The sequence below is a fragment of the Bos indicus x Bos taurus genome, chromosome 16, assembly GCF_003369695.1.
Source record: "Bos indicus x Bos taurus breed Angus x Brahman F1 hybrid chromosome 16, Bos_hybrid_MaternalHap_v2.0, whole genome shotgun sequence".
In the NCBI taxonomy this organism is placed as follows: Eukaryota; Metazoa; Chordata; class Mammalia; order Artiodactyla; family Bovidae; genus Bos; species Bos indicus x Bos taurus.
In genome coordinates this window covers 62,191,846-62,209,308 of record NC_040091.1, presented here as the reverse complement: position 1 = coordinate 62,209,308, position 17,463 = coordinate 62,191,846, and the positions used below count along the sequence as shown (strand labels likewise).

At 48.7% G+C, this 17,463-nt stretch overlaps 1 protein-coding gene across 7 annotated transcripts in view; it reads right to left on the bottom strand.

Annotated features, from left to right (window-relative positions):
- CACNA1E (calcium voltage-gated channel subunit alpha1 E) overlaps positions 1 to 17,463 on the bottom strand; it is a 536,699-nt gene that overhangs the window by 20,614 nt on the left and 498,622 nt on the right. For 5 of the 7 annotated variants that reach the window (XM_027565501.1, XM_027565503.1, XM_027565504.1 and 2 more), the window contains 8 exons: positions 17,029 to 17,120; positions 16,321 to 16,486; positions 10,847 to 10,974; positions 5,645 to 5,741; positions 3,370 to 3,475; positions 2,105 to 2,212; positions 840 to 940; positions 454 to 560 (listed from right to left, as the gene is read on the bottom strand). In XM_027565501.1, coding sequence (XP_027421302.1) covers positions 454 to 560; positions 840 to 940; positions 2,105 to 2,212; positions 3,370 to 3,475; positions 5,645 to 5,741; positions 10,847 to 10,974; positions 16,321 to 16,486; positions 17,029 to 17,120 — 905 coding nt within the window. Of the gene's footprint in view, positions 1 to 453; positions 561 to 839; positions 941 to 2,104; positions 2,213 to 3,369; positions 3,476 to 5,644; positions 5,742 to 7,663; positions 7,761 to 10,846; positions 10,975 to 16,320; positions 16,487 to 17,028; positions 17,121 to 17,463 lie in introns of all 7 variants that reach the window. The other 2 variants (XM_027565502.1, XM_027565507.1) reach the window with 1 other exon arrangement.

Sequence of the window (17,463 nt, the reverse complement as noted above, 5' to 3'; positions counted from 1 at the left end):
GCCATTTTAAGATACAACATGTTGGACTTCTCTGCTGGTCCAGTGGTTAAGAACCCACTTGACAATGCATGAGTTTGATCCCTGGTCAGGAAAGATTTTACATGTCGTGGGGCAACTAAGCCCACGCTCCCTAGAGCCCATGCTCTGCAACCAGAGAAGCCACCTCAATGAGAAACCCATGCACTGCAACTAGAGACAGCCTGACAACAGCAATGAACACCCAGCTCAACCAATACTAAGTAAATAAAAATTTTAAAGATATTAAAAGAGCTGCCGTAAGAAGTTAAAAAAAAAAGATACAACATGTTGCCTTCTCAGTTTCAGAGGGGGCGCATCCACTCATCTCAGTCAGTATTACTTCTCGGGCACTCCTAGGCGATGAATCTGTGGGTCTGCCTGATGACACGAGTCACAATGCAAGCGGGGGGTTGTGGGCTTTCTGGTTATACTCACAGGCCTGGAACGGGGTCCTGCTGGAGATAAGGCAGGGCTTTGGCATTAGCGATGATCTCCTGAGGCAGAGACGAGGGCTCCATGCGCTGGAACATGGGTGCGTTTTTCTGTGTTAAAAGTGGAGAGGAGGAAAAGGGAACTCAAATGACTATGAGGGAAATACCAGCGACTTGAGTGAAACGGGAATATGACTGGTACTCTGTGTGACTGCCTGAATCTCTGCCCCACTGGGGTTCTAATCCCCCGATCCTAGGCAGCTCCTGGGCCCTGCAAGGCCTGGCCTCTGCTTCTGTGCACTTGCGGGGCACGGTCCCCCAGGGATGCACTGGCCTGCCCCTCAGGGGTCCACCCACCCACCCACCGCACAGCCTGTCCTTGCCCTTCACCTGTTCCTCCAGCTGCTGCCTCTGCTTCTTCACCTTGCTCTGTTTGTAGTAGTCCATGATCATCATTGCTGCATAGATTTTGCCCACAGTCAGGTCAGAGGCTGAGGACACCAGTGTGGCATGGAGGGAAACAGGAGAAGATGGGGAGAGAGTGAGGACGCCTGGGAAGCAGGTTTGCCCCTTCCACTACCCAGCCATCCAGCCTTTATGGAGGGCTCCTTCTGCGCCAGGCACTGAGGACACAGTAAACAGGCCCCCAGAGCTATCCTCAGGGGACTGCCATGGCCACCCAGGGAGGGCCGTGTTACTAATGATAAGAAACACATTAGTAAGCACCACTCCCCCACCCCCTGGAACGGTCTTGATTTCCATCTCTTAGTAACAGAACCTTTCCCCCAACTGCTTGAAGGTCTGCTGAACTGTTATGTGGGAGGATAGAGCTGTGCACCCAAGAAGTTTCACCCACAACCACAGTGACCTATCTTAAGAAACTATTTTCCAGGATGGAGCTTCCTCAGAAAACTGACAACAGAACTACCGTATGATCCCACAGTCCCACTCCTGACCATATATCCAGACAAAACTATGCTTCAAAAATAAAACATGCACCCCTACGTTCATAACAGCACTATTCACAGTAGCCGAGACATGGAAATAACCTAAATGTCCATCCACAGATAAATGGATAAAGTTAATGGTACATTTACACAGTGGAATATTACAGAGCCATAAAAAGAATGGAATAATGCCATTTGCAGCAACACGGATACAACTAGAAATGATCACACTTAAGTGAAATTATTCAGAAAAGAAAAGACAAATATCATATCACTTTATATGAATTCTAAAAATGTTACAAGTGAACCTATCTAAGAAAACAAAGCAGACCCATGAACACAGTACAGACTGTGGCTGCCAAAGGGGAACGAAGGTTGGGAGTTTGGGGTTAGTATTGTCTGTCTATACACAATAGATAAATGACAAGGTTAGTATAGCACAGGGGTGGAAAAGAATATAAAAAAGAAAATATGTATAACTGAATCACTTTTCTATATAGCAGAAATTAACAACATAAATCAACTATACTTCAATAAGCAAAAAGAAACTGCTTTCAGTTAATGACAATTGAGAAGTGAGGGATTTCTGTTTCCTAAGAATAAAAGGGCACCCTTCCCTTATCTCCTTGATCACTCCACGCTCCCCCCAAAGATGTGGTCTTGGCGTTCTGGGCCCACAGTGACAAGGACAGCCAGGAGAGCCCGCACCTTTGGGCATGGGCACGAGCAGATCCAGCATCTTCTGGGACAGGTGAGGCCAGATGGCCAGGGTCTCCTTCTGGAGCTCTGAGTCTAGCTGCTGCCTGTCTGCACCGCCTGGGAGAAGATACATTCATTAACAACGAAAACAGACACAGAAATAACAAGGACGGAGGGAGGAGACGGGACAGAGGCTGCGTCAGCATGGCGCCTCGGATTCTTGGAGGAAACCTTGGCACTTCGTGACTGTGGATCTTGCAATCCTGGGTCTTTCTGCTGAAGAAGCGGAACACATTCTGGCTCCTGTTTTCAGTGACTCAGGGATATCCCGCCACAGAGAGCTGAGGCCCTGGGGACCAAGATCAGCTTCCTCATTCATTTGCGGAGCCTCCCAGCTGCTCAGTATATCAGAAGGGGAAATGCAGAGCGCCACAAGCCCGCCTCCTCTGCCTCATTATACGTGTATCAGTTCTTCCAGTGATCTAACCCCAGAGTCTGAGGGAACCAATTTTAAAAAGGACTTGGATCAGGTAAGAGCAGGAAACTGGAGGCCCTGCTGAAGTAGCAAACCCTTCTTTCCTAAATCACTAAAGGATAGCACTGGCTACAGAAGCCTTCCAAGACGTTAAAAACACCATGTAAGAAAAAAAAAAAAAACAGGAAATTCACTTGTTCATTCAACAAATATTACTAAAATGTCTACTATTAGACATTTTAGAGGAGAAGGCAATGGCACCCCACTCCAGTACTGTTGCCTGGAAAATCCCATGGACGGAGGAGCCTGGTGGGCTACAGTCCATGGGGTCGCTAGGAGTCAGACAGGACTCAGCGACTTCACTTTCACTTTTCATTTTCCTGCATTGGAGAAGGAAATGGCAACCCACTCCAGTGTTCTTGCTTGGAGAATCCCAGGGATGGAGGACCCTGGTGGGCTGCCGTCTATGGGGTCGCATAGAGTCGACTGAAGCAACTTAGCAGCAGACATTTTAGATGGTAGATGGTAGATAGTAGACATTTTACATAGTACAGACATCGAAGATCACATACTCTTAAAGCTCAAAGGAGCCTTAATGAATATCAAGTCATTCATTAAGAGGAAAGGGCAAAAGTTAAATAATACAGTAACAGTTACTGTATCTCAGAGGTGAAAACTGGGAGGTGAAAACTACTTGACCTCCAGGTTACTTCATGGTTGGATGAAGTTCAGATATCTCTGTCCTGCATCACTCCGGGTGAGTTGTTCCAGAATTTTCTTCCTTCCTAAGGTTACTGACCTTTGGCGATTTTAATGTCCAGAGCTGTCCGGATTAGAGCCATCAGCGTGGAAGTGAAGTGGACGGTCATGTCCTCGGCCACTGGCATGTTCATCAAGACCAACCTCTGTGTGAAAAAGAGAAAAGAAACAGCAGGAGAAAACATATATCGAAAGAAACCTTGGCAACAAGGGAAGAAAAGAGCAGAGGTCAGATGCAGAGACGAAAAAGAAGGGCAAGGATTCCCCCGTCCCCTCCCAGTCCTGTCCCGCCCTGCTTCTCACTGAAGGCTCATTGGCTGCTGTTTTTTCTTTTTTTTTTCCCCTAGGGAATGATGCCAAATTCCAAGGGAAGAGGGACTCAGCATTCTGTAGGACTCCTCCAGGGTCCTAAGAATGTCTTTAATCAGGATTCCTAAAAACAATGTCTCAGGGAAAGGAGTCAGCTCAGGGAGGTGGCTCCATTCCCTGCTTCAGGGCTGTTCTACAATCCCACTTGTCCCATGAAGACCCCCAAAAACTAGGTGAAAAGACAGTGATGGGGGGGTAGATTTTACTTTGCTTATCTGACTTGAAAGATGCATCCTGATGCCCCCTTTTTGAGTCTTTAAATTGCCAGCACATGGTTCAACATGCAGAAGTCCAGCTTATCCAAAGGATGAGGTGGAGCAGAATGGAAAAGTGAGAGAATGCAAACAGGGTCCAGGGGAAGAGGGCTGGGGAGAGCAAAGAAGACAGGAGAGAAGGGTGACCGAGGCAGGAGCAGAGTGGGCAGGCCTTGTCCCCTTCACCCGGAGGAAGGGGATCAAACGGAAATGGCCAAATCCACTTTCCAGAGAGTATCTTGCTTTTGGAATGAATTTTTCCTCTGATTCCGGCAACCCTTGGTGCCCCCGTCCCAAGCTTCACCCCAGAAATTCAAAGAACTCAGGGCCATATAGTCCATCACCTGTTAGATGTGGAATCATGAGCATAAAGGATGTCGGCTCCTAAGCTGCACAGGAGGAGCCATGTAGTGGAGTGGATGAGGGTCCCTAATAGATGCCCCCTGTTCCAATGAGATGCTCTCTGGAGCTTTAAACTTGGAAGGAGCAGCAGGAGAAGGTCCTCCAGCAGAACCACCAGCCTAGCAGGAAGTCAAGTGTCTCTTTCCAAGGCAGGGTTTCTAACACTCCATCAAAACATCTCGCTTAATATGACACCACAAATATGGGATCTTAGAGTGTAAGGCCAGTTTCCGGTTTCTATCTGAGTTCCACCTCTCTCCCACTGCTTTAGGCGCTTCCAGGCGCCATTGCTAGGGCATACTGCTAGGTGAATGAAAGAGCTCCAGAGTTCTGAGTCAGTCTAAATAGCAATGGGGGATTAACAGTAACTATTACTGAATGTGAAGTAGGAAATGGCAACCCACTCCAGTATTCTTGCCTGGAAAATCCCACGGACAGAGAAGACTGGCGGGCTATAGTTCATGGGGTTGCAAGAGTCGGACATGACTAAATGACTGAGTACACACAGTACTGAACGTGGAGGAAAAGTTCAGGCCTTGAGGCTCTGAGCACCCTGATGGCTGGTGACTCCTAATGTACAACGCTGCTCTAAGCAGACTGAGGGGAGTCCATCCATATCTCGGTCATGCCAAGAAGGCAGGTCTAAGGCTGAATGCAACCTGTGCCCATCATCACCCTTTCCTTTGATACTGTCAGGAAAAATGGGTAGTTGGGCTAATGGGGGAAGGGAGCTGCATTCTTCATCATGTATCAAGGGATGGAGGTCGTGTTCCTCTTTTTTTTTTCCAGATACCTAGAAGAAACCATACCATTGTTCCTTCCTATGTCATGGAGGAAGAAATTTGTTAAGAGTTTTCCTCTCTCCTAAAAATTTCTTTTTGGACCATATTTAGTGGAATTTATGCATATTTCCTATTTCTTAGTTTATCTGATGGAAGATCTTTTTATAAGCTCTGACTGCTGTCCTTCTTGCCCAAATATGCTATTCTGCAGGCCACCACTCTGCTTCCTCTTAAAGGAAACATGCTACTTACTTCTTTTCTAGTAACCCACTCACAAGAAGTCACACACTTGTAGAAACAGAATAACACATTGAAAGTCTTACAAACCACCTTATGTATCATCCTTCCGGGAACCTTCCTGACCTTTGCATCGCATCATTTCTTTTCTCCTTGGTTCCCTCCTCCCACCGTTCCCAGCCCAGCTTCCTCCCCCACGTTCTGACCTCCCCACAGCGGGATCCCATTTCCTGCTGGTCACTAGCCCAGAACAAAGGAAGGAGTGGTCTACCTTATATGCCACCTTGGAGGGACATCTCTTGCCGAGGCCTAGCGGCGGTGACATGAGAGTCAGCATTTCATACATCTCAGTGTAATGGATGCGGCCACTGCTCATGGTGGGGGTGGGGGTCGAGGGTCGGCGGGCAGGGCAGGGAGGGTGGCAGGGAAGAATGCAGACAGGGAGGAGAGGAGAACAGGCATTCCCGGGGGGAGCCAAAACAAACAAAAGAGTACAGAAAACAGGAGAAAAGAAACGAAACAAAATGGACAAACAGGAAAAGAATAGGAAACCTGTTAATCAAGGCAAATCATACACGTGTCTCCATCCTGGTGCGGATTTATATCACGCCCCACACAGACCCGGGAACGTGGCAGCAACCTTAGGTCCCTCTGCCGCGCGCTGTCCTAGGGACTGGTGTTCCCCTCCGGGAGGAGCATCACCCCATCTCCCTATTCACACCAGCCATGCCCCCTACAACACAAGCTGGTCTTCACTTCCCAGGGCTGTGTGCGAGCGGTATAAACCAGATAGACGGTGCTCCAGCCCTGGGTTAGGGGTTTCTGGCCCCCTCTCCTTGGCCTGGAAGTCAGGCCCTTCTCCTGCTCTGAACCCATAGGCGGGGGCATCGTGTATCCCGCTCTGAGGTGTGAGTGCTGCAGGAGGCGGCGGCTGGCGCTGAAAGTGGTGGATGGAGGCTGCTGCTCAGTTGGCCCGTTGCTTCCACCTGGCTCTGTGGGTAAGAGTGCTCTTTGTGTGCCAGCATGCTGGGGCCAGAAGAAACAAAACCAGGAGGAGGAGGAGCATCTCGCATGCCATGCTGCCTTCCCGGGCTCTCCCACATGCGGCCGCGATGGGTTCACCAGGGTGGAGTTTAAAGAGTCTCTGCAGAGGCAGCTGTTCGGCCTGCCCGAGTACAGGAATCACTTGCCGCCATCCCTGGCCAGTTCCTCCCCCACCGCCCAGGCTGGCATCTTTCTGGGCCTAAGTTGTCTTCCAGCTGCCGGACTGCGCTGTGCCCCAGGGAGCCTGTGCATCCCTCACGGCATACCAAGAAAGGCTTCCTTATCTCGGGGGCCTGGCCTTGGCCCGGGGCTGGGTGGAGCCACTGTGTTAGCTGGAGAGGGAGGTCACCTGTGTGCCCCTGAACCATATTCCTGGTCTCACAAATAAGCAGTGACCGGGCAGTCACAACAGACCCCTCAACGATATACAGCAGGACCTTCAGGCAAGAACTCTGCTCTGGAGCCCTCTGGGCTCTACTGAGACCTTCCCAGACCCTCTGAGCTATGAAATTTTCCCACACCCCATAGACTATCCTCTTCACCTTCTTTACTTATCCTCACCTCCTGCCCTCATTTTTTTTTTAATTGTTTCTCAGCTTTCTGTCCTATAGCTTTCATTGGGTTGGCCAAATGTTTTGTTCAGGGTTTTCTGTTAGACCTTATGGAAAAAAATCCGAGCAAACTTTTTGCCCAACCGACCCAAAATAATTGCTTGGGACCAAACTGTCCAGAATGGGGCAGGGGTAAGTGTGGTTAGCATCACACTTTTCTACTTTCTCTATGGGAGGATACTACTCAAGTGTGAGAAAGAGGCGCTCTATCTCTAAGGGAAAGAAACCAGAACTCCTTGCTGAATTAAAAAGATTTCTGCCTTCTGTGGAGGAGGGAGAGGTTCCTCTGAATTGAGGTTCCTCTAAATCCACAGAATAAGGTGGAGTGAGAAAGAAAGAGAGGTGAATGAGTGTGTGTGAAGAAAACAGAGGTCAAAGCAGCCTCTGTTATTAAGTCCTCAGCTCTTTTTTTTATCCTCGTCCCTCCCCCATCCCCCAAAATGCCCTTCTTCCTTGGGTAACAGCTGCTGGTTCTGGAAGGGTTTGGACCTCTTTAAACTCAAAGGAAAGCAACATGAAGGTTCCCTCATGTGGCGCAGTGGTGGTGGAGCAAAACGGAGGGCGGGGGTTGGAGGCTGCACCCCGCTGCCGGCCACGGTCATGGTCACGGTCATGGCTGGGGACCGGAGGCAAACCTTGCAAGCCACCCTGTACGGGCAGTTCTCTCCCAGGCCCAGAGGCGGCGAGATCACCCGCACTAATTTGTACATATCCTTATACGGGATCCTGCCGCTGTAAAGGAAGCACAGGTGGATTAATAGGACACTCAGAGAAGGGGAGGAGAGACACGACAGCCTAGCCATGAAAGGGACGGCCGGAGGGGGATGGATGGCTTCTTTCCTGGGGCCTGGCAAAGCCAGACCAGGAGAGGTGGAGGACGGTTAGCATCAGAGAACCAGCACCTTGCAAACGGCACGGACCATCACTCTGCGAACTACACTGCCTCCGATTTTCCAAGGAAATCAACCCCTAGTGACCATGAGCACCCCATGATGTGTCTGGCCCGTACCTGGCCAGCTGCGGCAAATGGAGTTTGGCTCCAGCTAGGCCTCTAAGAACCAAGTCCACCAGTTCACAAATGCCTCCGACCGCCATCAGGAGCAGATGCCAGGCTGCTGTGAAGCAGACTGCAGAGCCCTTTGCTTTTCACAGACACTGCTTACAGGCAGCTACTCAGACCCGCGTGTCAGGTGGTGGGAAGTCAGCGTCTTTCTCCAGAGTGTGAGAGAGAAATTTCCCATTAGGCTAATTAGCAAGGTTCCCAGTTGGCAGGAGGGAACCTGTGAAGGACTTTGCTTCTCTTTGTGGCAGATTTTCCCCCGAGTGCCACTTGGGCAAATGCTTCTCAATGTGGTAGGAGCTTGCCGGGATCTGTGCCCAAAAAGCAGCCTGCGAGGGAGCCACAGGGCTCTCCCTCCAGTCCTGCTCCTGCCACCCCACCCATAGACAGCCTGGTCAGATCCAGTTAGAATTCCAGGACCACAGTGGCCCTTTCACAGAGCCTGCTAGAGACTTCTGGCTTCCTGTGGAAAGAAGAGAATCGACAGTTGATTCATTTTCAGAGGCTAAAGCATCTGCTCCATGAGGGGTCAGAACCAGTCAGCAACGGCCAGAGATCTGTGGGTCTGGACACACCCTGGTTTAGATCCAGGTTTCCACCGCAAACCATAAGCGCACACCTCCACCTCCAAACATCCAGTCCTCACCAGCCATGTCAAGACGACAACTTTGCCCCAGCTCTGCTCTTCTTAATCTTTTCTTGATTTTGCTGTTGATTCTTCCTCTTCTTCCAAGTAGCTCAGCAGTACTTCCAAGTCTCTTGACTCTTGAGAGGAGGTTCATTTTACCACGTGTTCTTTGGTTCTTATGGTGGTTGAGGCGTGAGTCCATTGGCTCTGTGGTCCACAGGCTGATGTACTTTGCAACCCGTCTATCTCCTTTTTGAAGACACTGGCCCACTGCACCTTGGTTAGTTTCCCTCTCATCTCCTAGAGAAGGCCAGGGAAACTAACCAGGACAAGTCACGCTGGGAATTTCAAAGCAGATGCAAGAGGTTTTCCTTGGTCTTTCACAGCTCATGTGTCTGAGTCTCATGATTAGTCCTCATGGAACTGCTCTTCCCAGCAGATGGAAGAACTGGGGAGCAGCATGTTTAATGAACAAGGGACTTGGGTCCCCAAATAATGTGAAACCACAGGAAGTGGAAGTTTTTGAGAGCCAAGGGCTCTCACCTGAGTGAGGCTAGGTAAGCAAAGAACACCTTTGCTGGCAAATAGTTTCTTCTCTTTCAGGTGAGGGCTAGAGGTCCATTCTTGGTGTCCTGATCCCACGGCCATCCAGCTTTACAGACACCAATGTCTCATACTTTCTACTTCCTTTCCCATATGCTTATTAATGATAACAGAAGTTACATACATGATTTAATATAATCCTCACAACCAGCCTTCATGGAGGGGGATCATTACCACTATTATACAGCAGATATGGGAGCTCAGAGTGGTGGAGCGACTCGTCCAAGGCCACACAGCTGACAAGATGCAGGCCTGGCTCCCTTCGCCTGTAACACACTGCCCATGGCCTTCTAACCATCCTATCCTACTAGAAAGCAGGCCCAGAAAGTAACCACCATTGCTCAGCTACTGTAACAATAACGGATTTAGAGAACTCTGTGCTCTAAGGTGTTAATAATTACTGAGGGGATGAGGAATTCCTATGTGCTCTTCCAACGCCTAAAGAAGTGACCCAAATACAACAGCCTCACAGGAGGACAGGTTTGGGGAAGAGTCTCAGACTATGAAATGGTTCCAGGTGGAAGCAACGTGGTCCGCTCCTATGAAGGATGGCATTTCTTATAGTATTTTCAGAGGGGGGCCAGAATGGGTAGATTTGTGAGATAAGATCCTAAGACTAAAATAAGTTGGGACAAAGGTCCCATGGAATGCGTGCTCACAGCACTCTCACTTTGCCTTCCACTGTGAGGACCAAAAAGGTTGCCTTTGAACTTGAAGCAGGGATTTGCAAACTTTTCCAGTAAAGGGTCAGATAATAAATATATTATTTTTAATTTGAGGATCATACTGTCTTTATCACAATATACAAAAACAGCCATAAACAATAGAGAAATGGGCATAGCTGTGCTCCAATAATACTTTATTTCCAGATAAAGTGAGCCACACTGAGCCTATGGGTTATAGTTTTCCAGCCTCTGCTTTAAAGTCCAGAAGGCACAATTTCACTTGAGAACTATTGGAAAGTGAAAAAGATCCGGGGAGGTCATCTCTGCAAATTTCTGCCATTTAACTCAGTTCCATGTAATAAAAACCCACATGTGTTTAAACCATCATTTTGAAGAAGAACTTGCTTGGTTGTCTCTATAATTTCAGAGTTATCTGAAATTGTACTTTTGAGAGGGATGAGAGAGAGAAAGGACTAAGGTGGCCAGATGTCCAGCTGACCCAGAGAACCCTTGTCAACCCCTCTGTGACTCAGAGGAGTCCACTAACCATTCTGGAAGCTCCTCTGGGGATTGAACTCAAACACTCTGAGTTGCAGACTGTCTATTGAGATTGTCAAAGGAAAATGCCCGTTACAGAAGGAAAGAACAGGGAAAGGAAAACGCAGAAGCTAAGTGGTGCATGGCATGCTTGATCCCAGAGCCAGTCTGAGGACCTGGCCTCTTCCCCGGACCACAGCCAGGAGGACTCTCCTCTCCTTCTGCAACAGGCAAGAATGGGGTGGCTCCCACCCCAACCTCCTCCTTGAGAACCCCGGGGCCCTTGATACGGGCCCCAGAGGGGGTGGCCAAGAGGCCTACGCACCATGCTGCTCTGTCATACTCTGCCCAGACTCGGACAAACTCGTCCAGATGGTGAGGCCCCAGGATGGACGAGTCCCGAGTCAGGTACTCAAAGTTGTCCATGATGACGGCCACGAACAGGTTGAGCATCTGGAGGGCGAGGGGGAGAAGGGGAGTTAGGGGAGACCCAGAGCAGAAAAACAAACTGCGAGGCAAGTAAAGAATTCACAAGTTTGTAAGGCTAAAAGTTCCTAACCATAGCCCAGTTGATCCTGCTGGAGGCAACGCATTTTCACAACTGAACCATACATCTCACGGTGCGAGTGCTATGAATCCACTTTACTATGCCACTTTATATTTGCATAGTACTCCTCAGTCACTTTTGTTATCTGTTCAATTTCTTTCTTTGTTACTGCAGCAGCAGAGGGAGCAGCAGTAGCAACACATTCTCAAAGGCCAGAGGAAGTCAAGGCCCAACACCAAGCCTCTCTTCCAGTCTCCCTTCCCTACCTGCGCTCACCACAGCTGCTTATCAGAGACCTGGTGGGATGCCTTACAGTGGATGCTGGGCTTACTGTGCAGCAACCTGAAGCTGTTCACGGCTCTCAAGTGCTTCTGAGACCCTGTTCTCCTGCTTACTTGTTCAACAACATTTATTGTGCACCTTCTGTGTTCCAGACAGAGCTCCAGGTGCCAGGGGTGGGAGGTAAGAAAGTTCGGGTCTGAGATATATTTCCATGACTAGCACATTCCTTAAAGCACAGCAGGTGTTCACTAGATGCTGTTACTTGAATATTCTTAAAGACATTTAGTATTCTGCAGAGACGACTGGCAACATACAAATGTTACAGATTTTAAATATATATTTATATATATATTTGGCTGCACCGAGTCTTACTTGCAACACGCAGGCTCTCTTTGCTGCCACACTCCAGCTTCTCTCTAGGTACAGCAAGTGGGCTTAGTTGCCCTGTAGCATGCAGGATTTCCCCCAACCAGGGATCGAACTCACATCCCCTGCACTGGAAGGCAGATTCTTAACCACTGGACCCCAAGGGAAGTTCCCATAGACTTCTTTGAGAGCCATGAGAGAAACATGCACAACAGGGACCGAAAAGTGTATGGGTTTGAATTTCACGTAATCTTCATGTCAGGATATATCGTTCATCTTTTTTGTCTGAACTACTGATGAAGGCAAAAATCATTGCGAGCTCACGGGCCATACAAAAACAGCTGGCAAACTGGATTTAGCCTGTGGTCCACGACTCGCTGGGCTCTCATTTAGATTATGCAAGAGGCAACAGGAACCACTAAAGAGGCTGACCTAGGAGAAAGAGAAAAGCTATGTGCATTCAGGCTGCATCGGTATCAGGGTGGACGGTGGCTGGCAGTCCAGGCAGAGAGTTGTGAGGTGCTCCTGAACCAGGCCAGTGGCAGGACAGCAGCCTGGATACAGAGCTAAAGGAGGTGGACTCAACAGGCCTTGGCCACAGTGAACAGTAGCACCCAGCACTATTTCCAGCTTCCCAGGGACACACCCCTTGCCTAGTCTCAGTTAATACAGTTTAGTGGGGCACTACCATGACCCAGGCCTCAACCAGCCACTGAATCCTGTCCCCTGGGCTACAGTGCTGGTGATCCAATTAAGGCCAAGAAAATGGCATTGAGTCTTCTGAGCAAGAGAACTTGTTTTTCCTTATTGGCCTTGAATATGTCAGGATTGAGGTCTAGAGCTGCTGCTGCTGTTGCCATCTTGGAACCACGGGCTGGGGTTGTTGGAGGAGAGAGCTCGTGTGGAAAAACCTGGGGAAGAGATCTGTCAACAGAGAAGGAAACCTAATCCTGGGGATGATGTCATCTGAGCCTCAGAGCAAGCTCACTTAAGCCTGTCCTGCCCAACTCTTCATTTATATAAGCCGATAAAATCCCTTTCTGTTCATGTCGGATGCAGCTGGACTTGCTGTCACTTGCAAAGGAAAGAATCTTGCCTGACAGAAATGAATCGCCTGTGGGGGGTGAGCAAATGGAGCCTCTGCTGCTGATTCCCAGGTGAAGCGGCTGGGTGGGTGGAAGTGCCCAACAGACAGGATATGCAGACAGGATACTTAGGATCAAGAGAAAGTCTGCAGCCAGGGCCTGCTGGGAGTCTCCTCTGCAATACAGAGATGGCTGGTTGCATCCTAATAACCAGTCTCCTCCCTCCCTCCCTTCTCCATTCCACTGCCTAGAATGGAAGCGGATCCCTGGAATCCAGTTGTCTTCTTACCACAAAGCTGAGGGACTCTCGGTGGAGGTGAGGAAGCAGAAGGAGGGAAAGAGTCTGGGGTACCAGACACTCTGTGACGTCACCATAACCAGCCCGCACTGCCTTCCTCCAGGCTTCACTGACATGCCAGGAAAATAAACAACATCCCCCCTGGTAAAACCACTGTTATTTGAGGAGTTCCGTTTCAAGCAGCTGAATCTAATCCTAACATGGACTTTTCTTTCTGTCACTGTGACTGGAGCCACAGTGAAATTTATTTAATCACTGTCCAGGTTATAGAGGGTTTTCCATATACAACTGGCTTCCCAGGTGGATTAGTGGCAAAGAATCCACCTGCCAATGCAGGAAATGGAGGAGACACGGGTTCTATCCCTGGGTCAGGAAGATCCCCTTGGAGGAAGAAATGGCAACTCACTCCAGTATTCTTGCCTGGAAAATTCCATGGACAGAGGAGTCTGGTGGGCTACAGTCCATGGGGTTGCAAAAGAGTTGAACATGACTGAGAGACTGAGTACACAGCACCATTATCCCTTGGCATCTGCTGAGAATTAGTTCCAGGACCTTCCCGGATAACAAAATCTGTAAGTGCTCAAGTCCCTTATGTAAGCTGGTAAAGTACCAGGAATTCCCTTGTGGTCCCGTGGTTAGGACTTGATGCTTTCAGTGTGGGGGCCCAGGTTTGATCCCTGGTCTGGAACTAAGATTCCACATGCCATGCACAGTGTGGCCAAAAAAAAAAAAAAATGGTGTAGTATTTGCACATAACCTATGCACAGCCTTCTGTACACTTTAAATTATCTCTAAATTGCTTATGATTCCTAACACAATGTAAACGCAATGGACATTTGCTGGTATGTAGCAAATTCAACTTTTGGATTTTGGAACTTTATGGAGTTTTTTTTTTTTTTTTTTTTTTAACATTTTCAGTCTGAGGTTGGTTGAACTCATGGAGCCAGAACCCGCAGAAAGGGCCGACTGTATCCACACATTTTCTTTACACTCCTTTCCAGACTCTATTATTAATGTTAGCAAAAACTATCTATTTGTATTGTTATTCCTTTACATTGGCATAGTCTTTCATAGCGCTGTATATATATTCAATGGCACCCGACTCCAGTACTCTTGCCTGGAAAATCCCATGGATGGAGGAGCTTGGTGGGCTGCAGTCCACAGGGTCGCTAGGAGTCGGACACGACTGAGAGACTTCACTTTCACTTTTCACTTTCATGCATTGGAGAAGGAAATGGCAACCCACTCCAGTGTTCTTGCCTGGAGAATCCCAGGGACAGGGGAGCCTGGTGGGCTGCCGTCTCTAGGGTCGCACAGAGTCGGACACGACTGAAGTGACTGAGCAGCAGCAGTAGTGTATATTCACACCTATCATACGTTTTAATGCTTGTTCTAACCTTTTGTGAGGCAGGTTTAATTACCATCAGCCCTTCAAGGACACAAGCACTTCCTATACACATTTGTATTCTTTAGTTCCAAGCACACAGCCGGGTACATCCCAGCGCATCGGTAAATCTTTCCAGAGTGGTTGGTTTGTCTTGAGGAAGCTGTGTGACTTGCCCAAGGTCATGAAGTCAGTGTAGGGCTGAGATTTGCAAGCCTATCATCTCATACTGAATATAGCCTCTTTAAAAATAACATTAATGTGAATTATGCAGTAGCCTCTAACTCAAAATTCTAAAAGTACTTTATAGTCTCTAATTAATTTTCCAGTTATATCTTTGGTTTCTTTTAAAATATTTATTATTAAACATTTAAATGATGGAAGATAAAATGGAGATGTCTGCATGGCCTTCTCTATGCTCCCCTTTCCTCATGATGGGCACTAATATTCCTGTATGACTGTCACCTTTCAATCCTAGGTAACAGAGGGACTGGATGGCTTCACCCCAGTGCCTAGCTCAATGTGAACCTTTTAATGGCCATTCAGTAAAAATGAGCTAAATACAGGAATGAATAAATGAAAACTCTAATTTATATCATCATTCTAAATTTCCTTGCAGTCATTTTCATTATAATTTCCTATTTATAAATAATGTTTTTCTTTTTTTCATTAAAAAATGTTGCACATCCACACGTATCAGTTCACTGTACAGATACCAGTCTTATCACTGAGTACTTTTTCTTTCTATTTTACAGAAGCTACAAAAGGGAAGGTGCCTTGGCTAAAGCTAGAAAGCAACATGACCAATGTGGGCTCCCCACATCTCCAATTAGTTCATCCCCTGCTACACCAACCTGCTTGACACCCTTACTAGTCTGTCTGTCAGCCACTTCACACATGGACATGTGCCAAGTCCCTTATGGGTCACTTGAAAGAGGTAGAAACGCCTGAACACCAGGCAAGTCACTTCAGGATGCCCAGCCATGAAGCTGGCCGCTTTTAAATGGCAGCACTTTAGTTTGAGACATTTTTTGTGCAGCTGGTGGCATTAGCAGGGGAGCTGAGCTGAGGGATGTCAGGGTGGCCAGAAACACGGCACTAACCCTTTGAGTGACCTGGTAGCACCTTGCCCATCAGTCTATCACCACTTATCTGACGGTGCAGGGAAGAGATTTCTGGAAGCTGCTGTGCCAAGTCAGGCTTTCTCCCAAAAACAGAATTCAGAAGGCACCTGGGGCTTCTCACCATTTTCTAGATGGGTGTGCTTCATACATTACTCAATATTTACCAGTGCTAGAGCAATTGTATCCTTTCACATCTATCAAGTTGGCCAAGTGCCATCAAACATAGCAACCTACGAAAGAACCACACCTATTCCATTGTACATTGTCATTTATCCTGCTTCGATTAATGCTGTCCCCTTAGAGTTTCACGGTACATTTTCTCAAAGGGTCCAAAGGTCTCCGAAAGAGAGATGGGATTCTCAGCTCTGCTTGTAAGATAAAACACCGGAGATACAGAAGAGAAAGATTTACTCTGGGTCACCACCAATTCAATGTGACATTTAATACTATGTTTGCTGAACCCCATCCACCCCCTCATCACCTCTCCTCACGCAGTCCTACCCTAGAAGGAGCAAAGACGTTTCTCAGCCAACAAAAGCGACCCACCCGGGTGTCTGACAAGCACCCTGGCCTCCAAGAGCTCTCTTGAGGAGGACCTATTTCTCAACACGGGCTAGAGCATGTGACTGAATGTACACAGGAGGAAACCTCTCGTCTGTTTATCAGACAGGTGGGCTGGACCCCTCTTGAGCTGATAGCTCACGGTTGCTCACCAGGAAGGAGCAGAAGAAGATGAAGGAGACGAAGTACACGTAGGCCAGGTCGGTGCCACAGCGCTCGCTCTCGCTCTGCCCCGACGGCGCAGTGGTGTCGGGCTCACAGCCCTTCTCCCCGAGACACGACAGCATTATCTCCTGCCAGGCCTCACCCGTGGCACTCCTGAATGCAAAAACAACTCGGTTAGTAGTAGCAGGTCTGCACGGCCCATCCTCTCCTTGGCCATCTTCCCAGTTCCGGCATCCCTTCTTTCCTCCCTAGGTTCCTTTTTCGCCCAGTTAGCCTCTGCCTGTGCTCTCCATCCTGTGATGGAGAGTGCCAGGGAGGGCTCCTGGGGCTCTGCAACCTCACACACTGCTTCTCTGTCTTCTGTTGACAGTGGTAGAGAGGGCTGTGAGACTCCCAGACCCCATGTAAACCTGGCCATCTATGTTTCAGCCTTTTAATGGACTCTGTCCAAAGATTCCCCCTCTTTGAGCCCTAGAGGAGGTGCAGAAGTTGCCATTTGCATACGGAGTCAAAGATGCAGAGGAAACTTCCTGAAGTCAGCAGGGCGGTCTTCTGGAGGCCCCGCCACCATCCCACCCCCATCTATCCTCACAGGAGCAGAGCAGGCAGACAAAGGGGAACAGGCAGAAAAGGTGGGTGACTGTCTCTCTCTCTCTCAGGAGCGCTCCAGCCACCGCAGGGACGGATCCAGGTACCTGAAGAGCAGCATGAGGGACCCAAAGAAACTCCGGAAGTTGTTGTGCCGGTTGATGTGACTCTCCTCATCTAACTTTATGTTTCCAAAGACCTGGATGAGAAAAACAGCAGAAAGCCCTGAGCATCAGTGAGCAGTGGGACCTGCAGGGTCAGTGGCGTCATGGTAAAGAAGCCGTTTGCCAATGCAGGAGACGCAAGAGACGTGGGTTCGATCCCTGGGTCTGGAACATCCTGTGCAGGAAGAAATGGCAAACCCACTCCAATATTCTTGCCTGGGAAATCCCATGGACAGAGGAGCCTGGCAGGCTACAGTCCATGGGGTCGCAAAGAGTCCGACCTGACCGAGCACATACTGGCAGGGGCGGTAACTTCACCTACATGGCTCCTCCTGACGGCCTAACCCTGAAGCAGACAACTCAAAACCCAGGAAGGCT